Source organism: Aricia agestis, chromosome 16 (assembly GCF_905147365.1).
Source record: "Aricia agestis chromosome 16, ilAriAges1.1, whole genome shotgun sequence".
NCBI classification, from domain to species: Eukaryota; Metazoa; Arthropoda; class Insecta; order Lepidoptera; family Lycaenidae; genus Aricia; species Aricia agestis.
In genome coordinates this window covers 1,684,121-1,711,059 of record NC_056421.1, presented here as the reverse complement: position 1 = coordinate 1,711,059, position 26,939 = coordinate 1,684,121, and the positions used below count along the sequence as shown (strand labels likewise).

Here is a 26,939-nt window from a genome sequence, read left to right as displayed (position 1 = left end):
AAATGTCTCTGAGTACGGCGGTGAGTGCAGAAGTTATAAACTTTAATATTTTGTTTAATATACAGTGTGTAACAAAAATAAGTGATAATACTTTAGGGTGTGTACGTGTTCCTTGTAGAGAGTTCACTGTGAAAGTAGCAGCGCTGAAAAACGAAAAAATTTTTTCACTTTTGTATGGGCAAGGGCCCGTGCGTCACGAGTTTCCCCATACAAAAGTGAAAAAAATTTTTGGTCTTTCAGCGCTGCTACTTTCACAGTGAACTCTCTACAAGGAACACGTACACTCCCTAAAGTATTATCACTTATTTTTGTTACACCCTGTACTAATACACATTGTCTTTTAACTTTTCTTATAAGAAATTATCAGGCTTAAAACACGAACGAAGCCGAATTCGTGTTATATTAACATAATAGAAAATGTTTACGATATCAAGATAGTTTATTATTTAGTGCCAATCATTTTAAAGTCTTCTTTATATACGATAATTTGGATTCCAAATTAGGCTAAGAACTTTACAATAAGCTTACAAAGCTACCCCATTAAGCTTTTTGGGGTCACTTTTTAAGCTTCGAGGCGCTTCTAACTAGAATTTATAACGATTTCAAAATTAGGAATTTCTGAGAATAGTTAAGTAAATCTTAAACTAGGCCGTAGAATTTGATTTACTATTAAGTAATTAGAAATTACTAAGAAACAGTTAATGTAAGTTTTGGTAGTGTAGAATAATAAATTAAAATGTTTTGCTTTTACACTTTGCTCCAAGTCTACATGTTAAAGCTTAATCACTACATTCAGAACTTAAATGACTGGGAGAGCCATGAGACCGGAGAAATACCACGTTCTCACAGAAAACCGGCGTGAAACAGCGCTTGCGCTGTGTTGAGCCGAGTGAGTGAGTTTACCGGAGGCCCAATCCCCTACCATATTCCCTTCTCTACCCTCCCCTATTCCCTTCCCTTCCCATCCCTACCCTCCCCTATTCCCTCTTAAAAGGCCGGCAACGCCCCTGCAGCTCTTCTGATGCTGCGAGTGTCCATGGGCGACGGAAGTTGCTTTCCATCAGGTGACCCGTTTGCTCGTTTGCCCCCTTATTTCATAAAAAAATGTTAAAAATTAAATATTACTAGCTATGGCCTATGTCCCGCGGTTTATTAGGGAAAATAAACTGTGTATTTCCCACAGTAAAAAATAGCCTATGTGTCCAGTGCAGGGTATCAACTTACTCCATACCAAATTTTATTAAAATCGCTCTAGCCGTTTAGACGGGAAGATACTTCTTCTTTGTATGTATGTTTGTAACTACAAACTACAAAGTACAAACATACATACTCACAAACTTTCGCCTTTATATTATTAGTGTGATTAGTATAGATAGTAAATTAGATACGCATGCAAGCGGACAGATTTCCTTATGAAATTCAATTAAATAGGTTTTTATTTAAAACATTCAAAGATTTTACCTAGTGCAGACGTTTGCTTAAAAATTGTGAACAATTACAACATTATAATAATATATTTTTTACAATATTATGTTAAAATTTCCGAATCGATTACAAAATAACCCTTTCTGGAAAGTCTGCTATAAGTATCTATTACTAAAGGCAAGATCAGTAACTAACCCCCGACGAATAAGAATTATAGTGGCTGCAAAAATACAAACGTCTTTATTTCAAACTACTATGGTCCATAGTTAATAGAATCAGGCGTTACATTGCTGAAAACCATAGCTTAAAATTTAGTATGTTGATATTTTTAGCAATATTCCGCGAAATAAACCTCAACCTGTGTAAGTAAATGAGTGAGTGTACTGACATGGACCATGGTCCGTGACTTGAACGTTGTTCGTAGAGTCAACATCCTGAGGATGCTCCGGTGTTGGGGCGAAACGCGTGTCGAGGTTATCAACTTGCATGGTGGTGAGAGTCCTTGCACGAAAATGACAACATTATTGCTTGTGTGGTGGTGGTGTTTGCAGGTTCTTGCATGCGAGTGTACGCATAGGCAGTGTGGGAGGAGGGAGGTGCTCATTTACTTACACAGGTTGAGGTTTATTTCGCGGAATATTGCTAAAAATATCAACATACTAAAGGGGTATGAAGATTTTGGCCGACCTACTGTCCGCAATTGTGTTTTTTCGCGTTAACGTATATTTTTTTTCAAAAATGGATAGCTAACATCAATACAAACAAAAAATAAAATATTCGAGAATACGGAAAAACGCAACGGCGGACAGTAGGTCGGCCAGGCTCCATATCAAAATCTTCATACCCCTTTTATACTATGGTCCATGCTAAGGCCCAACATTTTGGTCGAGACCCAAGGCCTGACAATATCTTTCTAACCCCCGACGAAAAAGGAGGGGTGTTATTATTAGTTAGTGGCTATTCTAAGCGCAGAGGCCCAACATATTTCCATGGCCGCTGAGCTGAAACTCTCACGCGCGGTCGTTGACCCGCGGGGCGATGACCTCGCCCGCCACCGCTGATACATAACGCGGTAGGTATATAGTGCGCTGACATTTGTATTATGTACTTGTATACTTTTATTGTACAAGCTTTTGTGTTGTATTCTAGTATTAAATGACTAAAGTGAAAATGAATATTCTTTTTGTACACAAAAACCTAGTTCTATATCATAATGGCATTTTAATACATAAGCTTGAACAATTTTTTTGTAAAATTATTGATATAACGTCTCGTAAATTTAAGAGGTACTAGTGGCTGAACCAAGTACTGAGAATTGTTGACCTCAATTCGCCGTTTGGACTTTAAATCTTGTCATTATTTTAGACACTTTAATATATAACATTAGTCCTATTATTTTATACTAGCTATTTGACCGAGCTTCGCTCGGTATTCAATAAAACACGCATAAAATGACATTTTATAAAAATGATTCCTAGCTAGATCGATTTATCGCCCCCGAAACCCCCTATATACTAAATTTCATGAAAATCGTTGGAGCCGATTTTTGTTAAGTACTTATTATTATGTGAATATTTAAAAATATATTTTTTGTATTATTAATTTACTAAAACAAAAAATATATTTGTAAATATTTTATGGTCCGAACACTGAAGCTAGTCACTGATCTCATACTTTTTATATTTTTATACACTGTTTTATATCTCGCCTCATGTTTTGGTCTATATTACATTTTATACACGGAATGAAACTATACTGCAACTGGGACTGCGGACATCAACCTTTTAAAAACAACGCAGTTTGTTTTGTTTGTATGCCGTATGCCGATGTAGAGGTCATTTTTCATTTTGATTGAATATAACAATTCAGTATTCATACTAATATTATAATTGCAAAAGTGTGTATGTCTGTCTGTCTGTCTCTTCTTCACGCCCAAACCGTTGTACTTACCTATATTGAAAAAAATTGGTATGGAGATACTTTGAGTGCCGGGAAAGGATATAGGATACTTTTTATCCCGGAAAAATGTACGGTTCGCCATCTTGTCATATTGCCTTTTAAACTGATATCTATACTGATATTATAAAGCGGGAGAGTTTGTTTGTTTGAACACGTTAATATCAGGAACTATTGGTCAGATTTGAAACATTATTTCAGTGTTAGATAGCCCATTTATCAAGAAGGCTATAGGCTATATTTTATCACGCTAAGACTGATAAGAGCGAAGAAACAGAAGAATATGTTGAAAAACCAGGGAAAATTATTTGAAAGTGCTTATCTATCTTATAAGTATATCATATCTATCATAGATTAGTAAAAGTAGGGTAGCGGGAAAATGTACGGTTTCCGTGAAATTCCTAATTTACGCGGGCGAAGCTGCGTAAGAACGTAACGTAGATCATAGACTGGAAATATTCACTTTTGTGTGGTAATAAAACCTCCAATAGATGGTATAGAGAAGTCATAGCGTGCGATAACGGTGCTTATGCCTTTTACAGTTGTAATATCGACGGGTCTCATGCACGTTAGAATTTAGATATTTTATATGGCACTTACCTCGTACATGGGAGTAACTATTAGCTGAGGACCATCAAATATCTTTATTATAAAAAGAGTAATAGGAAAAGATGGGCCGAAAGTCGATTAACATTTGGTTTAACCAAATTTCGGCGGCTCGAACCGAACTTCGGCAAAAGTTCGTAAGAACTTTCGTTTATTTTCGACTTAGGCAGGGTTATTTGGGCTATACATGAGTTTAACGACTCACTAGTGCTTTTAATTGCTATAACCACTCAACGATAATGAAAAGATAAACTCCCGTGAAAACAACTTATAATTATCCAGGAAAATTCACTATAGTCGTAAATTGGTAAAAAAAATAACTTTCATATGACATTTCAAACGCTTGTTTTGGACCACAGCTGTACGCTGCTCTATAAACAAATCAGCTTATTTTGTCTCTCCTGAACAAAACGATTTTTAGGGTTCCGTAGCCAAATGGCAAAAAACGGAACCCTTATAGATTCGTCATGTCTGTCTGTCTGTCCGTATGTTACAGCTACTTTTCTCCGAAACTATAAGAGCTTATACTATTGAAACGTGGTAAGTAGATGTAGTCTGTGAACCGCATTAAGATTTTGATACAAAAATGGAAAAAAATATTAAAAATTTGAGGGGTCCCCATAGGTACAACTAAAACAAAAAAAAAATTTTGCGTGTGGGGTATCTATGGATAGGTCTTCAAAAATCATATTGAGGTTTCTAATATCATTTTTTTCTAACCTAAATAGTTTGCGATAGAGACTCTTCCAAAGTGGTAAAACGTGTGTCCCCCCCCCCCCCCCCCCCCTCTAACTTCTAAAGTAGGGGCATGATAAATCTAAAAAAAATATATGATGTACATTACTATAAAAACTACCAACGAAAATTGGTTTCAACGAGATCTAGCAAGTAGTTTTTTTTATACGTCATAAATAGTAAACCTTAATTTAACTTTCATTAAATCAACTGAAATATAAAAATAAATCGAAAACCTTTTAATTTCATAGAAATAAACTTTATTTGCTGCTGCGGAATCCTTCATGGGCGAGTCCAACACGCACTTGGCCGGTTTTTTATATTATTTTATTGCCCGGGGCCAGCGTAGTGTTAACTTTTAACTTAAGTATAAAGTTGCTTCAGGCTATTTAAATGTTAAATTTCCTAGTACATATCTGAGAAGTAGATCAGCTACTGACCGTTACAGACCAATTAACTGACCCTCTTACCTCTAACGCGAGTATTTGACAAATAAAGACGTGAGTAGAAGAACCAGGTAAGTAACAGTAAAAAAATTGCCGTTTTTTGCATAGATTGAGACTTTAGGGCCGGAAAAATGATTTGAAATAAAAAACTGTTATGTGAAGCCAGATACGTTAGCCAGATGATTAGTTCAAATTATCAGGAACACATGAGTAATTGTTAGAGAGGTGCCGATCATGACTTTGGCCGACTAGCCGATTAGTCGGTTGCAAAGAAGCCGACTAATCGGCCGACTAGTCGGCCAAACCGATCACGATTTTGGGATGTTTCCGTAACGCTTCTTTTACTGCTGATTCGCGGGTAAGTCGCATACGCAGACTGCGAACGTGTCGGTTCGTGTTCTGGATATTATGTTAACGTTCTGACTTCTGATACAGTTGATGGTTTTCAGGATATATTTTTACTGTATATCATGTGTAACAAGGAATCTTGCTTTAATAATTACCTAATTTGTTAAAACAAAATCCAAGTCTTATATATTTTAAATATACAGGATGCAATTAAACCTACCGGCCAATTCTCGTGTGACAATGTTAATTAATAGTTACCGTAGGTACTCCTCCGAAACGGCTTTACTGATTTTTACCAAATTTGATATGCATATTCAGTAGGTCTGAGTATCGGCTATTGGCTACTTTTTATATTGATAAGTGCATTCGTTGAATAAAATTACAACTCGAGACTGTCGGCGACCATTGTTTGTGCGACGGGATAGCGATGGACGTTGCCATGGTGCCATACTTATTTAGTCACTTCAATAAAATAATATGGGCGAAATACTCTATAATATGTCAAAACAACGTTTGGAGGGACAGCTAGTAATGTTATAATTTAATATCTAAATGTCATAAATATTTATTTGCCAGCAAGTTTAAATTTCAGAAACAATTCATTTAATTTCAACATAATCAAGGTTTTTTTAAAATGTATGATCAATAATAAAAAGCCGGATAGTCAGCGGTTTTTGCCGACTAGTCGCCGACTACAAAAGTGGCCGGATAGTTGGGCTTACCGACTAGTCGGCACATCTTTAGTAATTGTCCTTATGTTATAAAATGTTTGTTATATGGTTCTTCAACTGACGTCTTTAAATCAGACGCTCGCGTGGAAGGAGGTCATAATTTGAATAAAGAGATATTAAATTTATATTTTTAGAGGTTTATTCTTGTCAGAGTATCGTACACGTATTACGTAGGGTAAATTTTAACTAAGACTTCACTGCCTGTCTGTTTGTCACCAGGCTGCAGTTATTCTACTGAAACTTCGGCTTTCGCTTCAGTCATCTTCCAAAAACCAACATACGAACACTTTCGCTTTGACTCTAAGGGTGGGTTGCACCAGAGGCGTGGTTATAGTTACAGTTATGGTCAAAGTTATGGTTAAAGTTAAGGCTAACTTTAACTTTAACCTTAACTTTGACCACAAAATTTAGCAGATGACAGCTGGACCGACAAGGCTTTAAATGAACGTGGGCGGGGGCGCTGCTGGTAAAGGAAAACTGTCACAAATGGCGTTTTTGTATGATGACAGCGTTAGTTCCTTTTTTCGCCACGTTCATTTAAAGCCTGGTAGAGCTCAAGGTTATCGTTAAATATGGCGTCCATCATTGACTTTAACCAAAGATTTGACATTTTGCATTGTAGTTAAAGTTAAAGTTATACCTAGTTAAAGTTACAGTTAAAGTATAAAGTTGGTGCAACCCGCCCTTAATTGCAGTCAAAGTCGAAGGTTTCAAGATGATTTGCTTTCTCTATTCTTAGAAATCCATACTTCCATACTAATATTATAAATGCGAAAGTGTGTCTGTCTGTTACCTCTTCACGCCCTAAACACGGATCCGATTTTGCTGTTTGGTATGAAGATTGGAGATACGTTGAGTAAAAGGGAAAGGAGAGAGGATACTTTTTAGGGAAAAATGTACGGTTCCCGCGCGATAAACGAATGCTGGCGCAACGGAGTTGCGGCCATTGACTAATAAATAAATATTTTTTTTTTATGACATAAGGGAGTAAACGAGCAAACGGGTCACCTGATGGAAAGCAACTTTCGTCGCCCATGGACACACGCAACATCAGTAGAGCTGCAGGTGCGTTGCCGGCCTTTTAAGAGGGAATAGGATTACAGGGTAGGGGAGGTGAGGAAGGAAATAGGGAAGGGAAGGGTAGGAAATTGGTCCTCCGATAAACTCACTCACTCGGCGAAACACAACGCAAGCGCTGTTTCACGCCGGTTTTCTGTGAGCATTGTATTTCTTCGGTCGAGCCGGCCCATTCGTGCCGAAGCATGGCTCTACCCACGCTAAAATGATATTAGCGAAAACAGCGTTACTCTTTCATTATCTTTCCTCCAGTCATGATTTTTTCCTTGTAGAGGTGAAAAAAATGTACTCTTTCAGCGCTGCTACTTTAACAGCGAACTCGATACAGGTGTTACACCCTAAACTCTAAAGTACTTATTATCACTTAGTTTTGTTACCCTGAATACACTCTGTATACTGTTATTTTAGCTAAGTATAATAAGTTCAGCAAGTCCAAAACTGTAACAATTGCATTGTGCAACATGAATGACTCACAACTAGGAACAAAGCCAATATCCGCTTTGTTTCATAATAATGGTGTAATGAATGAGGTAAGTAATTATGTTAAATTAATTAACTTGACATGTACTTAATAATAATCAAAATCTAAAGACTTGCCTCATAAAACTATTTTATACGTCGAGGTACTCGATTTCCTAAAACGACACGAAATATAATTTTCATTTATGATGTGAGGTGCTTCCCTCACCGGGAGCATTCGCGTGTAATGTAACGTTACAGAGTCGAGACTCGAGCATTACACCAGTGAGAGAGGAGAACCGAGCAGTACAATGCGCACCTTGTAATGATACACATACACAATATTTTGATATAACTTGTTACCTATAATTTGACATTACACGCGAATGTTCGTCAGTCAGGGAGGTATTATTGTAATTGTAATGAAGTCGAATGTATATATTATTGCATTACACGCGAATGCTCCTCAGTCAGGGAGGTAGTATTGTAATGTAATGCTCAAAGTCGAATCTATAATCTATTACATTACACGCGAATGCTCGTCGGTCAGGGAGGTAGTATTGTAATGTTAATGCTCAAAGTCGAATCTATTATCTATTACATTACACGCGAATGCTCGTCGGTCAGGGAGGTAGCATTGTAATGTAATGCTCAAAGTTGAATCTATAATGCTACCTTAAAGAGGGAGCACCTTAAAGCCATCTCATAAGACAGACTCATGGATCTAAACACTCTGACATTGGCGAATCACAAAATATTTTAAAGAAGAACAAGATGTAGCGAATGTATTAAAGAAGGAGTAGCGAATGTATTTTGCCTAAGCACTCTGGTACTAACTACTAAGTTAGGTAACGTGTTGGCACTTGGCAGCGGCGCGCGATTGTTCTGGCGGATATGACGACAACCATTGTCCGCGTTTGGGCGCGCCCCGCGATTCGCTAACAATAATTATTAACACCTAAACCTTCTTATTATGTAACCTTTGGTACCTTTCGGTATTTGTACCTTTAAGTCCTTTACTTATAGTGAACTTGCACCTTCACAAGCTTAATCTGACACGCTCGAGCTTATCCCGAAATCCCCTCTTCCCCTTCCCAACTACAACTTCTTGCTTATTAACCTATTGCTAAGTACTCACATGCGGTTTTGCTCAATAGTTTTACTCCAAATCGAGTAATAATTACTGTGTGGACCGCAAAACTGACAGCTCGAAGGCTCGCATCGAGCCGGCTCGATGGAATTAAATATATCGATTTAGAATAAAACTATCGAGCAATGCTGAATGTGTGGACGAAATCCCGAGCCACGGGTTTTGCTCGACGTTATTGCTCGATCGAGGAAAACCGTATGTGAGTACTTAGTATATCATCAGTTTACTAACTTAACTACTAAGCATAAAAATATATAGTCAATAATTATATGGGGCTTACTATACAGGATGTAACAAAACTAAGTGATAAAATTTTATGATGTAGTTCCCTGACATAGACTTCGCTGTGAAAGTAGCACCGAAGGCAAAATATATCATTTTGTTTGGAGACCCCAAACCTGAAGCTCGCTACACCGCTGCCTAAAAACCTTTATTATCTACGACATAAAAGAGACATTTCAATATAATATACGCAACTCGTAAGTATATAGGCCAGTAACCATAATATTGTTGTGATAAAACGTGTACGGTGTCATCGACTCTGCGGTCTGCCGGCCATACTGAAAGTATGACGTCACGTCCGGTCTGCGCGCGCGCAAAAGCGCTTTGTGCTAACAGTGGCTATATTATTATTTATTTTATTTTCTTTGGGTGGCTTACAGCTAAAGAAAATAAAAATAAAATAAGAAATATATTATATTATAATATGCCTAAAGATAGAAAAGAAAAGCCAATTACAAGCCTCCACAGATAATAATTACTTTCGAATATTAGGTGTAAGATAAGACTTATTAACAAATAACAAAGTGGTGACAGTAAGACTATTTTAACTAGTTATACCTTAACCTCTCGAATACCGGGATGTCAAAATTCAATTGAGCCTCAAATACCGCGTTCTATGGCGCCATTCAAATTTTTCGATTTTTTTTTTTCGAAGTTTTACAAAATTGCACCAATCAGGAACTAATTTTGTGCATTCTTTTTGTAGCCAACTTCATACTCTTAAAAATAATGTATAGAAAAAACGAAATTAAATCTTAAACACACTAAAATAAGTTACAAAACAGCGTGAAGCTAATGTCTATACCGCTCGACGAGGCTTTAAATGAACGTGGCGAGAAAAGGAACTAACGCTTCTGTCATACAAAAACGTCATTTTTGACAGTTCTCCTTTACCAGCAGCGCCCCATCCACGTTCATTTAAAGCCTTGGAGCAGTTTAGACCGGATTCGAAATGAAATTAAAAAAGTTATTAATAATGGGTGTAAATATTTTTCGGTATATAATGCGGAAGTGTCTGTCTGTCTGTTATCTCATCACGCTTAAACCAGTGAACCGATTTGATGTTTGGTATGGAAATACTGTGAGTCCCGGGAAAGGACTTATTACATATTTATCCTGGAAAAAATACGGTCCCAGCGCGATAAATAAATTTCGGCACAACAGCACTGCGTTGGTAGAAGTACCATGGCAATTGAAACAAGAATAAAATATTTGAAATTGAAATCAATTGAAACATAAGTATACAACGGAAGTCGAAACCCACTATTATACACCCTATAATGAAAGGGGGCGTCCACAAAAAAATCGGACCCCCTGACATTTAGTGACATTTTATTCAATCCACCCCCACCCCCCAATCTCACGTGAGATTTTTCATAATGACGATTTCGAGAAATGGACCGAAGCTGTTTTTGTAACAATAAGAAAAATTGCCGAGACCTCCCCTCTCCCCAACGTAAGATTAGATGAGATTTGACTCTACCCCCTCCCCACCTTAAACACCTCACGTAATTTGTGGATGCCCCCAAAGATTATCAATTATAATAAAAGATCCACATTAGGTGTGCGATCCTCAGTAGGTATGCACATGTTTTGCATATTATTTATTAAGAAATCAGCCAAGAGCGAGTCGGACTCGCGCACGAAGGGTTCCGTACCGATACAGAGCAAAAGTAGGATAAAAATTGTGTTTTTTGTATGGGAGCCCCCCTTAAATTTTTATTTTATTTTAATATTATTATTAAATATTAAAGTACACATTTAACAAAAGAATGTATGAAAAATTCAAGACCCTACCTCTTGCCATTATTGATATAGAGCGAAAAAGGCCGACAAAATCACGTTTATTGTATGGGAGCCCCCCTTAAATATTAATTTTGTTTTTAGTATTTGTTGTTATAGCGGCAACAGAATTTCAATTTCACAATCTGTGAAAATTTCAGAAGTCTAGCTATAGCGGTTCTTGAGATACAGCCTGGAGACAGACAGACGAACAGACAACGAAGTCTTAGTAATAGGGTCCCGTTTTTACCCTTTGGGTACGGAACCCTAAAAATTATACAGCAATATGTACCTACATATTGCTGTATAATTTTTAGGGTTCTAGGGGTAGACAAAAATTATACAGCAATATGCAAACCTTTGCATATTGCTGTATTATTTTTGTCTATCAAACAAAGAGACCATTTTAGGTTTTCGATAGGAACAAAATGATGCTATAACGTGTAGACGCTAATAATATAAATAAAAATATACCTACACATTGTGCATCTTAATGTATTATACGGAGCATAAATTTATTATCGGTCTACAGACGGCGAAGTAATCATCATAATTAAGAAAATGATCTGTCGATAGTTCAGAAAAATGTAGTCATTGCTGTTGACGGACCCACGTAATCTGGCCTGGTTATATCAGCAGCTCAGCTGCTAGATTACAGCAAACTTTAGCTTATCACAACCCAACCATGTAACGTAGATCCTCCATCTGCCTATAATAGTGACCTAATTTTTCTTGTGATACGTATCATATAAACCATAAGGTTTTCCAAAGTTATAAGGAGTCCAATTATAGGGATATTGCCAAGGTCAAAGATTAGCAGATTTTTTAAATAAAATAAATATATAACGGTAAAAAAAGCATTTCCAACATTTCAGCTTCGTAACTTATATTTTTTTTTTTGTTATGAGCCTTCTTTGGATGGTCAAGTCGATTTTTTTTATAAAATTTGTAAATATTTGTAGACCATTCGATAACTTACGCAATTTATATCAATTTTTTTATGAAGGCACTTTCATAAATTCTATTATTATATATTAAATTCTAGTATTTTATATCTGCAACCTTGTACTAGTAAGTACGTTAAATTTATTTATTTTTGTCTTTTAATTGTATTATTCTTGTGGTGTAATGGTCAAAAAAGGGGAATAAACGTTTATTTATTTATTTATAAACGCAACATTTACGACCATAGCTATTGAAAGTAGTCTTCCCGGTATACGTACAAACTAGAAGCGTTTGGTGCCAGCGTGCTGACATTTTGTATGGAGCGTTTTGGGAAGGTTTATTTTATGTGATTTTCGAATTATTATATATTTTTTTTTATGAAATAAGGGGGCAAACTAGCAAACGGGTCACCTGATGGAAAGCAACTTCCGTCGCCCATGGACACTCGCAGCATCAGAAGAGCTGCATGTGCGTTGCCGGCCTTTTAAGAGGGAATAGGGTAATAGGGGAGGGTAGGGAAGGGAAGGGAATAGGGTAGGGGATTGGGCCTCCGGTAAACTCACTCACTCGGCGAAACACAGCGCAAGCGCTGTTTCACGCCGGTTTTCTGTGAGAACGTGGTATTTATCCGGTCGAGCCGACCCATTCGTGCCGAAGCATGGCTCTCCCACGTATCTTGGAGAGTTTTTAAGATATCATAGTCATTCTTTCACCGTTGTTACTAGTTCTTTTAATTACTAATAAGAAAAAAACATAGGCAACTGCCTATAACTAATAAAATTTAACTTACAATATTGAAGAAATACGAAAAGAAGCACTTACCTTGGACTGGATCTAGCGTTTTAATTATTCTCATACTCATAAGAGCGAGGTCACATTACTCACTGTGGACTGCGCCGCGGATATCTTAAAAAACTGATAGATAAGAAACGAAGTTCTGTGATGTTTTTGATCGTTACTCCGGCCTCGCAGACGTTAAGAGCATAAAGTTAATATACCTAGTGGAATAGAGCAACAATCTCGAGCTGTCAAATGAAACCGAAATTGATTTACGTCTGTGTGTAAAAATTTGTTTAAGTATACACTTTTACAAGCATATCTTTCTAAGAGATTAAATTGTCAACATGCCGATAAGTGCCGACTAGACGTCAAACAGATGAATGAATAATAATTATTATTATTTATTTATTTCAAATCATAGACATTGAAAAGCTGCATTGAAATGCCTTATTTATAATAAGGCATATTTAATTTCAATACGAGATAAGTGATTTTAGCGTTGGGAGATGTACTAGTTAAAACACTACTAGATGTAAGAGGAGTTGTACTAGATGAAAAAAATTGGTTCTGCTGTCATGTATCACACGTCTCTTTTAGCACGCAGTGTTACTGATAGTGACATCTCGCTTGCTCAGGCCTTTGTTTCTCTATTCCGCTAGGTATATTAACTTTATGCGTTAGTGCGAAAATGATTCGGCACGAGGGTCGGGTCATTTCAGAGTTTAACGCAACGCAGATGTTACTAACTTACAACGCGTTATTTGTTTGCGACGACGCAAGACAAAAGAGCAATATGACCTCACTCTTTAAATCTAATTTATAAATTAATATAACATACAATTATCTAACATATTCAGGCGCATATTCGGTTCGCACTCATCCTGAGGGCTTAGACAAAATGCTTTCGCCAGTTTCGATAGCAAAGTTAGATGTCCAAAATGTTTGGAAAGCATGACACTCAGCAATGCGTTATGCCGAATCCTATACATTTTTCACATCTAAGGGTTGATTCAGACCGCAACGCGACACGTAGATGCATTTCTAAATTTATATGGATTTGACAGATTCGCAAGATCTGATTATTGAATTCTGATAAATCCATACAAAGGAGAATGAAGTAAAGTGGTCCAATTTCCACCACTTACGAGACCCATATTATAGACTTATTGTCCATTAAATGTAGAGTAACTTTCATTAAGAGACAAATTAAAAATAAGCTGTCAGTAAAAAGTTATGACCATATGAAAAATTATTTTTGTGAGTGAAAATATTGATATTGATATTCATCTATTTCAGTGAAAACCTAATAGGAAATGCCAAGCGGCATGACATGACATAGATTAAGTAGTTAAAAAGTGCAATGGATCACATTAACACTATTTTATGGAATAAAATGGTAGAAATTTTACTAACAGGATATTTTTGGTTGCGGTGCAGTTATAATGATTCAGTATTTAGCAGACAATTTTACTATATAGGTCTCGTTAGTGGTAAAAATTTGGACCAGACTCCATACATTTAAAAACATACTCTTTTATTTATTTTATTTTATTTATTTATTTAATGCAGGCATCTTGGCCCATATTATAAATACCTTATAGACTAACATACATACAATTATACTAAAAACTAACACTAAAACACTAAACACGTATTGTCTGCGACGTGGGGCGCGACGTGTTCGGAAGTCGTCCTCGGAACCTCCCGTAGACGACTCCAATCGGCCAGAACTCCTCCTTCTCGAAGGTCGGTAGATGGTGCGTCGGGACTCTCACCACAAAGAAACTAAAATTCACTTTGTGGCGGGACTCCAAGCGCTCGACCCTTTTTATGCCACGCCGCGCCTCGTCTCGTCGCGTTGCTTTCTGAATCAACCCCAAGGCATTTTGACTAGGGGAACTGAAGTTCTAGCTCGCTTTTCATTGATAACCAAGATAATTTCTACCATATCTTAAGAACATTAAGATCAGGTATGGACAAGCACATTATCATTCGATCCTAAAGATTCACAAATCACAATGCGTAATTTGATTCGGATTAGAAACATTTTATGAGCAACAGCCAATAAAAGCTCTCTAACCCTAGCGCTGTGTTTGTATAGGATATTTAATTATTTGTTAATCATAGCTATAAGATACGATGGGGCTGGCATGACATGTATGACAAAAGCCCTTTATCTAAATAAAGATTTAAAAAAACCCTAGCGCAGGGGTCACCAAATAGCGGACCGCGGTCCGCATCCGGACCGCCGACCTATTGTATGCAGACCGAGCATTTTCGAAGGTGAACTTCGTTAAAAATAAATTTCAGTCTTGACAGTTGACTTTCAGTGATGAACATCTCCAGGACAGACAGTCAATAGCTTTCACCAATTTCACTCCAAACAATTAATAAAATTGTCACTTTTTTCATTGATATGTAAATAATTACCGAGTTGTAATTTCCGTAATTACCTTTGTTTCATAAATATTTTTTACTATTATAAAATGTGCGGACCGCGAAGGTCGTGTCTTCTTAAAATGGACCCCGTGCGAAACTAATTGGTGAACCCTGCCCCAGCGCTAACCATTGCGATAAAGTTTCAAATCCGAGGCAAAATGGGATTTGTGAATCAATGCGCTGGTTATTGATTGCCAAGCTAATTTCAACCATATCTTTCATACATTTAAGTACAAATTGCACTCACCCTGAAGTGCTGGTGCGCCGCCTGCTCCTCCGCCTGGAACTTGTGCTTGATGTTGTCTATCCGCATCTGTTTGAGAACACCTGCCACCTCGATCCTGGAAATATCATCATCTAGAATTAGTCATATAGTATAGGCATTCACCATATTTTACTAACCGACTTCAAAAAAGGAGGTTATCAATTCGACCCGTGCATATACGGGTGTATGTAATATTTTCAGAACTGACCAGTTTTCGTATATTATGTTAGTCTATATCAGCGTCTGAACAAATGTTGCAAAATTTCAAAAGTGTTTCAAAGTTTCAAAGACTTTATTAGCATCCAAGTATAGTATACAATATACAAACTCAGCACCTTGTACAGGCGGTTGCTTATAAAATAGTACTTAACAAGATATATTTTGGATTGTAATTTGTTAACTACTTACATAAGTAACATAATATTATGTATTGTTCGTTTCTTAATTTCATATAATATAAACAATTACAATAGTACATGAATGAAAGTACTTAATATATTTTATGAACATTATTCTTTAGACCATAATTAATCTTCTTTAGAAAAGAATTCTTCAAGCGAGTAGAAACATTTTTCACTTAGGTAGCTTTTTAATTTTCTCGTAAATGATAATAGTTTTGTTTCATTTTTAATTGCATCTGGGAGGTGATTAAATATTTTAACTGACATGTAGTATGGGCTTTCGTTTAGCATTTTAATTCTGGAGTATGGTAAATGTAGTCTGTTTTTGTGTCGTGTGTTAATGTCATGTGTATCTTTAACTTTAGTAAAGTAATCGAAATTTTTGAAAACAAATAAGCTAATATCTAGTATGTAAATGGATGTAAGTGTAAGTAATTTGTATTTAATGAAATATGGCCTGCAGCTGTCTCTATTTTTTATTTGTGCTATTATTCTTACGCATTTTTTTTGTAAGATAAAGAGTTCGTGGCTGTTTACGCTGTTCCCCCACAGTATGATCCCGTATCGCAGCCAGGAGTATGCATAAGCATAGTATGCTGTGAGAGAGGTTTGTGTATCTGTGCTGCATTTAAGATGAAAAAGTGCGTATGTGAATTTTGATAATTTTGATTTGATGGTTTGAATATGTGTTTTCCAATTTAAATGAGTGTCTATGTTAATGCCGAGCAGATTGAATGTGTCTACTGTATCTAAATTAGTGTTTTCAAACGTTGTATTTATTTTTATTGCTGGTTTTTTATATGATCTGAATTGGATAGTTTTTGTCTTTTTAAAGTTAATTTCCAGATTGTGATCTCGAAGCCAATCTGTTACATCTTTTAATATTTTTTGCAATACGTCATCTGTTGAGTTTGTATTTTCATATTTGATTAGGATCGATATATCGTCTGCAAATAATACCGGAAGAGCTATTTGGCTATTTAAGATTTTAGGTAAATCGTTTATGTAGAGCAAAAATAGAACACAGCCTATCACACTTCCCTGGGGAATAGAACATATCATCTCCAGTTCCTCTGATCTTATTTTAGTGATTTCTCGTGTTTCTTGATCGTTGTGTTCTATCTGTACAATTTGTTTTCTATTTTCTAGAAAGGATTTGAACCATGAGTATGCTGGTCCACGTATACCGGAGCCTGATAGCTTTTCAAGAAGTATATCATATATCACCTTGTCATAAGCCTTTGTCATGTCCAGCAGAATACCCAATACGTACTTTTGGTCATTTATGTATTGGAGAGCCGTTTGGATATATTTATAGACTGCCAGCGTCGTAGATCTCGCCTGCCTAAAGCCGTTTTGACTATCGTCCAGAATATTATTCCTTTCCAGAAAGTTGTATAGTCTGATACACATGGCCTTTTCAAATATTTTGGAGAATGTTGGTAGTAAAGCTATGGGTCTGTAGTTACTAGGAGTTTGCTTGTCACCTTTCTTGTGAATTGGCGTTATTAGGGACATTTTTAAGGAATCTGGAAATTTTGCCTCTAGGAAACTTTGGTTTACAAGGTATGTTAGGGGTACGGAAAGGTTTATTGCGCAATGTTTTACTAGGGTTGGTGGAATGTCGTCCATACCGCAGCTGTGTTTGTTTTTGATAGAACGGATAAGATTTATAATTTCTTTGCGGTTTACGGGACTCAGATACATGGAGCATAGGGGAGAGTTAACGACGGGGCGGCCCTTTGCAGATATTTTTTTATTTGGGTCGGTACCAACTGTTGCAAAATACTTATTGAAGGTGTTTGTTATTTCTTTAGGACATTTTACAGTTTTGTCATCGAGTTTTAATGAGATGTTTTCATGTGTGTTGTCTTTTGTTCTGCCAGATTTTTGGTTTATGATGCGCCACATAGTTTTGGTTTTGTTGTCAGATTTTTCCATTTGATTTTTATAGCTCAATTTTTTCGATATTTTTATTGTACGCTTTAGCGTTTTGCAGTATTTTTTATAGAATTTATGTATGACATCGTTATTTGTTTGATTTAATATTGTTCGTAATATTCTTTTGTGTTTGCATGATTTTTTCAACCCTGTAGTTAACCAAGATTTTTTAGGTTTATTTTTAATTTTAATTTTTTGTATTGGTATATGTTTATTTAGAATTGTTTTTAAAATCGAGCTAAAGTTGTTGTAATTTACATTTACATCATCTTTTTCATTAATTATATTATGCCATTCAATTTCTTTTAGTGCGTTATTAAATGAGTTCATTTTTTCTATTGTAAATATTCTTTTCTTTATATACCACGGCCTGTTATTTTTTGAATGTAAATTATTGTTGTCTATTGTAATATTTAGCGCTTTGTGATCTGATAATCCATAATCCTCAACTTGACATTTTTTTAGAAGAGGATTGTAGTTTGTAAATAAGAGATCTATACATGTAGAACTATTGCTAGTTACCCTTGTTGGTTCTTTTATTAATTGTTCAAGATTATATGAGCGCATTGTATGTATGAGTTCTTCTGTTTGTTTGTTAGTATTTAGTATATTTATATTAAAGTCTCCCCCAAGAATTATATATTTATTCATATTTTTTGTATTTAATTTATTAAGTATTTTTGTTATTTGTTCATAGAATATATTAATATGCCTATCTGCTCTATATAAACCTATTAGGACACAGTTTAGTTTAGGAATTTCTATTGCACTAAATTCTATCACATATTCTTGAGAATTATTATTTATATCTTTTCTTTCAATATATTCTATATCATCTTTTAGTATTATACACACTCCTCCACCCTCACGTGTTTCTCGACAGAAGGTCGAGACTATCTTATATCCTGGTATAAAAATTGAATCACAGAAGTTTTTATTTTTCCATATTTCTGACAGTAATAGAATATCTACCTTAGAATCTAATAAAAAATGTTCAACTAAATCTATTTTATTTCCTAAACTTTGGATATTTTGAAAAACAATATTTAGCTTAGTTTCGAAATGTCCGGTTTCTTGTTGGATTCAGTGCCTGGTTTAGTTGTTCTGTTGAAGAATACGATTGGTTTTGTAACGTCTCGTCTATGTTCCTATTATTCTGAATTATAGAGTTAGTAGTCACATCAATTTCAGGTTTAGTATGTTCTGTATTGATGGTATGTTCTATTCCATTGATATAAAGTATATTGTTTTTTATTACTGCATGATCTCCATTTTGTCTTGCGTAGCGCAGGGTTTCCCGAAGTCTGTTTCGATGTTCAAGTCTCATTTTGTTCATGTAAGGGCTGACAGCTAAACCTGTATTCTGGAATATTTGTGAACATTCAATGATGTGTTTAGCCAGTCGTTTATTCATTAATTCTATATTTATTGGTCTTCTGTCTCCGTGTTTGCCGATACGCTTTACGCTTTCGATGTAAGGATCAATATGAATGTTCATTATCTCATAAAACGCTCTGGATACATGGTTTATGATGTCATGCTCGGTTTCGTGGTGTTTTTCATTCAGGCCATAGAGCACTATTCTTCTGCTGTTTTTTAAATCTTCGAGTTGTTTTTCTATAGTTTCTATTTTTTGGTTAAGAGTAGTTATGGTAATATTTTCTTTTATTTGTATTTGCTCATCTACAGGGACAGTTTTTCCAGGGGTATTTCTATCTTTTGCAACTTGACTTTGAAGTTGTTCAATTGCATAATGAAATTCCGTTCGTATTATATTTTTTACATCTTCTATTAGTGATGATTTTAATTTTTCAAGTTTGGTATCTAATAGAACGCTTATATTGTCTAATGTTATTTTCTCAGGCTTGGTGGTCTTGGGGCTACTGGATACAAGGCTACATCCGTCACTTGTCTGGTTTATGGTGTTTCCCATTAAGTCATCTATTGATTGGTCACTATGATTGGATTCTTGTGTTAGGCGTTTTGTTTTTGGCTTCATTTTGGTGTATAGTATGTAGAAATGTTATTATAATTTTACAAAAAGCAGGGGGGAATCAGATGCAATACAAGTTAATATTTTGTACATATCATAATATTTCATTGATTATTAAAGGAGAAGTCATGCAGCATGCAACATCGGAAATCATGCGTAAGTTATTCAGTTTTTATATTTTTTCGACTCATTCCTTGTTATTACTTTTATTTAATTTAATATTCCTCTATGTTTTAGACCTTGAGCTTAGGTCGATGAACTTTCCTCAGCGTCCTTGATTCAATTAAAAGGACAACTTGTTTCTATAAAATATCCATGCACAAATTATATAATAAATAACACAAAATTCGTCTCACTGTCTCCTGCAGGACGCGAACCCGGGGTCGTCGGGTGTCGGTACGGTACCGAGCACGTACAAGCTGAGCTACTAACTCTTACAAGCTAGTTGCGAAATTTCTCTATTGCTTCGGAGCTCAATGTTCGTTGGCATGGAAGCTTTGTTTTCAAAATTCAAATGTTTTCGACACCATGCTTCCAAAATTTTTTTGCACAGTTATTATCACAATTCAATTATTAGTTTTGTAATTGGGTAATTTAATTTGTTTCGTAACTTTTACTGAAAGTTATTTTTGTAGTTTAAAGCTCTATTTAAAATAAACACAAAAGTTCACATAAATATAATGTTTCGTTTTTGAGCACAACACGGTTTTTTGCAGCTTTTAATCACAATTATGTATTAAATTGTAGAAGTTTTACTGTTAATACAAACTTATGTCACTTATAGGTATCTTTATCGGTTTATTTAACTTAAATCATCACTTTTAATATTTTTAAACATTTAATTTACGCGGAGTCGATGCTTACGCGCGCGCGGTGAAGGCGCGAGTGTATATTTGTGTTCGCATACCTCCGAAGCTTATTATTTTTATTAAGGTTTAACTAGAGGAGTTCAAAATACGTTATCGGAACTAACGTCGGTTGATAGACCAGTATAGTCAATTTAAACTGAACTCTATTCACTAGACTAAAAGAAACACATTTCATTGAAGTAGTGCCGCGATACGCAGCTCGGCGCTGCTCGAAATATATTAGCTCTGGCAATAAAATGAGTATTTTTTAAAACTATTTAGAATTCTTAATGAATAAAATAAATATAAAATTAAGAACCACTGAGTGTAAGTTTCAGTCATTTTCCATCCAACTATCATTCGCATGACATCGAAACAGCGCCCTCTAGTAACAAACTAATGTTACTATAGTTTGTGCGTTTTATGATGATATGCGCGACACATTATAATTGACAATAGTAGGGAAGTTACCTAACAAAAATTAATCGATAATTTAAAAATATCGAATCACTTCGTAAAGGAATTGCAATCGAAATTATCGTTTTCGTACTGACATTTCAGTGGTGCCGGCGATTTAAGATGGCCGCCCTTTTTTATCGATTTGATTTCGATTCAACAGAGTCAATCTCTATTGACATAAGTTCCATTTCATGCATATGACATTTTTCAAATGTTTTCGTAACAATAATTTTATACTCCTATTTCACAGTTAATATTTATAATTTTTATTAATAAGTTAGCATTTAGCATCTTTTTATTTTTATTCATTTACAATTATGGGAAACATTTGTTTTTGTAGATGGAATATAATTTATTACATTTTGATTTTTTTTGTTTTCTTGTAAAAAAAACCCATAGCAAGGAACATGAAAACTGTCACCCATATCATCTTAGAACGCACAAACTATAATATCATACAAATCCTAGCTAACTTAGCTTCCTTACGACTAGAATAACACTCACACTAAAAGTGAAAGGCAGTCGGAACTAGAAAGAAGTAGAAATATCGTAGACACTGTAGCCGCGTAGCGCTCGTAGAGGCTCTACGCCGGCGTAGCACCGATATTATAAAGGTGGCTTTCGGCGGGGCTAAAATGGTCGCATTTAGCAATTCCTCTCAATCAATTCAGCAAATGAATTGTCAAAACTGTCAAACTGACATATGTCAAATAAGTACGAATTACTATAACCATAAAGTTAATATACCTAGCGAAATAGAGAAACAAAGGCCTGAGCAAGAGAGATGTCACTATCAGTAACACTGCGTGGTAAAAAGAGACGTGTGATACATGAGAGCAGCACTCTTTTTTTGACGTCCAGTCGGCACGTACCGCACGTTGACAATTTAATCTCATAGAATTCATGTTCAATCATGCTTGTTTAAGTGTATACGTACACATAATATTTTCACATCTGTCACATAATATGTAGACTAATTTCGGTTTCGTTTGACAGCTCGAGATTGTTGCTCTATTCCGCTAGGTATATTAACTTTATGCTACAGACCGACAAGGCTTTTTATGAACGTGAGCGGGGGCGCTGCTCGTAAAGGAGAACTGTCATAAAATGACGTTTTTGTATGATGGCAGCATTGGTTCCTTTTTTCGCCGCGATCATATAAAGCCTTGTCGATCTGTAGACATGAATTGCAAGCAGAGTGACCATTTTGCAATTTTAAGAAAATTTAAAAAAAGATTCATATTATGATTCTACAAAGCGACCATTTTAGCCCCGCCGGACCTTTGAGTGAGCGACCGCGACCGACGAAAATTCTAACAAAATGCCCTTATTTTATGTATTTATTAATATATTAATATAGGCCCATACAATATAATACCATAATGACTAACAAACATATAAATTATATACACTTTATTACGAGTTATCGGCGACGTGACGCGCGCTTCATTCCGGAGTCTCTCCGGAACCTTCGGTAGACCACATCAGTCGGCCAGAATTCCTCCGCCTCAAACGTCGACAGAAGATGCGGTACTCTCACCACAAAGGAACTGAAGTTGACCTTGTGGCGAGACTGCAGACGTTCGACCCTCAAGTGGAGGGATGTCTTCTTACTTTATGACATAGGCTACAGGTTTCATTTTACTCTATCACTAGCTTTTACGCCGCCGCCGGCGGCAGCATGGGTCGCCACGCAAACGTCAGTAGAAAATGATACCTATATTCTATTTCATAAAGTAGCATTTTATTTGAATTTTTACCGGTCGCGGTCGCTCGCGGCAAAGACCCGAAAGCCACCTTAACACTAGTTGTCCCGACAAACTATGTTTTGCCATATAAATTATTTCTAGTATCAATTTAAAAAGTAGATAAAACCTATTCTCAGGCCTAACGAATGTACATATAAATTTTCATTAAAATCGGTTGAGCCGTTTTGGAGGAGTTCGCGCACAAACATGTTGTGAGTCTGTGACACGAGAATTTTATATAGAGGTATTAGACTAGTTTTAAATGAGTAGTGAAACATAGTGATTTGTATGTCATCCGCCATAAAGAGTAGTTAAAAGTAAAATAATAATAATTTTTTGAATATAGACAGTAAATCAGTGTGTATTTTTTATGCAATGGGTCAGGAAATGAGCGGGAATTCCTCCTGATAGTAAGTGATTGTCGCCGCCCCTACACACAGGCTTAGCCGTTCTGAGGTTGCGCATTCGCATACCTTATAATCCCTAGCCGTATTGGGACTCCGGTAGCTTTATTCAATTTGTGCCATAACGTAAGCATTATTTCACGTTGGTTTTCACTGAGACGGTAGTAAAAGTAGAGGTATCTTTCATAGCATACATTGGGAAATCGCTTTGTCTTTCTTGCACCTAATGCTCTTACGCCACATGCAAAACCGCGATCTGACATGCCCCGCGTCGCGCACCTAACGCCTGGCGTGCTTTACAACACATGCTCTCTCGCTTGCACTTCCTACTATCTCGCTCGCAACTCATGCCATCTCAGTCGCACCTCGTGCAATCTCACCTGACGCGCATGTTCTCCTGCAGCCGGCGCAGCTGGCCCACGTACTCCTGGCGCACCTCACACCACATGCTCTTTCGCTCGAACCTCATATCATCCCGCTCGCAACTCATGCCATCTCACTCGTACCTCGTGCCATCTCACCTGACGCGCATGTTCTCCTGCAGCCGCCGCAGAGGGCCGACGTACTCCTGCGATCGTCCGCCCCGCACCTCCTGCAGCTGATGTTCCACGTGCCTCATGCGCTCCGAGTACAGCTGTTCCCGTAGCACCGTGAACTGACGCTCCAGGTTCGCTGGAATGTTATAAGCAGGATCATCAATAAACATCACAGAGTAGACTTTATTATTGTATTTTTCCCAGCAGTAAAAAACTTCAATCTTGTTGATAACCGCAGACTATATTGCATTGTGTTTTAACCAACAGAAGGCTGCATTTCGATGCAGCTGAGCTAAACTCAAATGTTTAAGGTCAAATGTTTTTGTTTAGTATAAATTACCAATCCAAAACTAATTTTGAAATAAATCAACATCCAGCGACCCTAGCATGGCCACAGTAGAAATGCGAAAGCATAGAAAACTGTGGAGATAAACTGAGGGTGTTGTTCCGATCTTTACCGCGACTAGCCGCGACCGACAAGAATTCAAATAAAATATAGGATTTTATTTGAATTTTTAGGACTATAGTCTATGTTATAAAGTGGCATTATATTTTAATGATTTTTTGTTGGTTGCAGATAGCCACAGTAAAGATTGGAACGGTACCTTCAGTTTACTACAGTGTACCGCAGTGTTTCTGTACTTTCGCATTTCTACTGTGGCCATGCTAGGATCGTTGGTCAGTATCCTAGACAAAAATGCAGTATGGTATATTTCAGGGGTTCCCAATCATTTTTAGCCTGTGGCACAGTTACACGTCATAATATTTTGTCACGGCTTTATCTAGCTATTAGAAAAAGACACATAAATAAACATCTTTAATGATCATAGTTAGGTTAAGCAGGTAAATGATAATTAACAAAATATTTAATTTAATTATAATATTATTTTATAATATTTGTGGTTTTGGATGCAGATGGAGGATTGACTCACGGCGCCTTTCCACGGTGCACCAGGACACTGCGGCGCACACTTTGGGAATCCCCAGTATATTTACTTTACTTTAAGATATTATGCTCTATTAAATATATTATATAATCTATTTATTAAATGTTATTGTTTAGCCTTCTATGTCTCTATAAAAAATTGAAATGATCTTTATTGTACTGCAAATTAAAATTGTGCATGCCATGAGACTAAATTAGCATTTCAGTGAAAACTTTTGTTGCCCTCTATGCATAATCATGGGCGTACCCAGATATGGTGATGAATGGGGGGGGAGGGGAGAGGGGGGCAGCTGCCCTCCCCTAGAAAATCAAATAAACATCAATTTTCCTGGCAAGTGGGAATCAAAAACGTGTTACCTATTCTGCGCAAAATTAAGTTTTGGAAACAAAATATAATTTCAGTCAGATTAATAAAAGTCAAATTTTATGATTTATTTGTTGTTACTTTCTACTTTCAACATTTAACTTCATGTTATAAATATCATTTATAATAAGCAAATGATTTGTAGCCTTACAAACTGTAAATTTTGTTATTGTATGCTGAAAATACAAAAACTGCGGCAAATGAGAACCAAAGACATGATAACAAAAATTGTTTGGTTTGTAAACATAACCTCAAAATTATACTAACCCAGATTATTGAGGCACTCTGTCCGCCGCCTCTCGCATTCGCATTCATCCATCTCAGAGGAGTCATCGGAGTCAGGCTCGTCTGCATCCTCCGCGCTGGAGTCACGATCAGGGCCTCTGGAGGAGCCCCCAGACCTTTCAGTCTCCCCTCCCGACATATCGCCGTCTCCGTCACTGTCACCCTCCACTTTCATTGATGGCATGGTTAAAACTGGCAAGAATTAAGAAATTATAAAAAGCAGTTAATAAAATTAAAGAATTTCGCTCCTTTTTGTAGTTTACAAAACAATTGTAGCTTACGTCAAGCCTCAAACGTCAATGTCATTGTCAAACGCCTATTAATTTTTTAATGTTTGACACATTCGTAGCAATGACAATAATGGCATACAGCCAAAATATATAATTTTTATTTTTAAAAACATTTACATTACCATAGATAAATGAGATATTATATTAGAATATTATAATTCATTTATATAGGTACCGTACAGTACGTTAAACATGTACCGCTAAATAGGAAATTTAAAAAAAACCCCCGCCAAATAACTTAAAAAGTAATGAAATAATATATTTTCCTGACTTTAAGTTTAAATAATTCCTAAGTGTAAAGTGATATTTTAGTCCATAATTGTTGTCACTGTGTGTCGGGGGACCGCCAACAGTGTCTTTTGCATTTTGTATCGCCATGTCACTGATTGTGTCGCTGTGACTGACCCTTAAACTATAATGTTAATATGTGAAATCAAACATCTACATTAGCGACCCCCTGTTTTTTGTCGGGGGTTAAAAAAACGAGGCCTGAACGACGGACCGGTGACCGCGATCGAGTACCGAGTACCGGGTATAAGTTATGATATTTACTTATATATTATCTATTCCTAACAAGGTGCAAAATGCAAAAGCATTGTTTGGGGCTCTTACGTTTCATAGACTCGGGTGTTTCCGTGATTACGACATTAATTATTAGCGAAGATTTGCATGCGCATTGTTAATTTGGGAGTACTGTACCCAAGTATATTATAGTCAGGGGCCGTACCACGAAACTGTAGGCCTACCACGAAACGGTTTTGAGACTCAAACAATCGGACGAGAATGCCGCGTCCTGCTCTAACAACGTCATTTCACGTTTGTTAGAATAGGACGCAACATTCTCGTACGATTGTTTGAGTCTCAAAACCGTTTCGTGGTACGGGCCCTGGTTTGAGACTTAAACAATCGTACGAGAATGTTTCATTGTGCCTCAGGTGCATGTCCAAGTGCATGTTTTGGAGTTTTTAAGCAAGGTCGATTAAGTTTTAGCAAAAAAATGGAATCCTGCGTTGTGCATACTGCATTTTGCAAGTGCTCTGTACAATTTGGTACAAATACATAAAGGAACTCTTTGTGGCAGTGTTGCCAGATCAGGGGATTCTCTCCCCCCCCCCCTAAGGTTTTCGACCAAGTTAGGGCAAAAAAGGGGGAAAAATATTAGGGGGATTTTTAGGGGAAATAAAAAAAAAAACACGTCAAATATAGTTTTTTTGCCATATATCACGTTCCTAAGGTTTTTTAATAATATTTTTTTACCATCTTTAAATTACTTGAGCGCCACAACAATTATTACTAAT

The 26,939-nt window shown here is 36.3% G+C and overlaps 1 protein-coding gene across 2 annotated transcripts in view; it reads right to left on the bottom strand.

The window, feature by feature from the left end:
• Positions 1 to 25,637, bottom strand: part of LOC121734798 (breast cancer metastasis-suppressor 1-like protein) — a 101,195-nt gene extending 75,558 nt beyond the window's left edge. For both annotated transcript variants that reach the window (XM_042125414.1, XM_042125415.1), the window contains exons 1-3: positions 25,334 to 25,637; positions 23,742 to 23,892; positions 15,409 to 15,502 (exon numbers count right to left, since the gene is read on the bottom strand). In XM_042125414.1, coding sequence (XP_041981348.1) covers positions 15,409 to 15,502; positions 23,742 to 23,892; positions 25,334 to 25,535 — 447 coding nt within the window. In that variant the 5' untranslated portion in view covers positions 25,536 to 25,637. The remainder of the gene's footprint in view (positions 1 to 15,408; positions 15,503 to 23,741; positions 23,893 to 25,333) is intronic.
• Between the last annotated feature and the right edge of the window lie 1,302 nt (positions 25,638 to 26,939).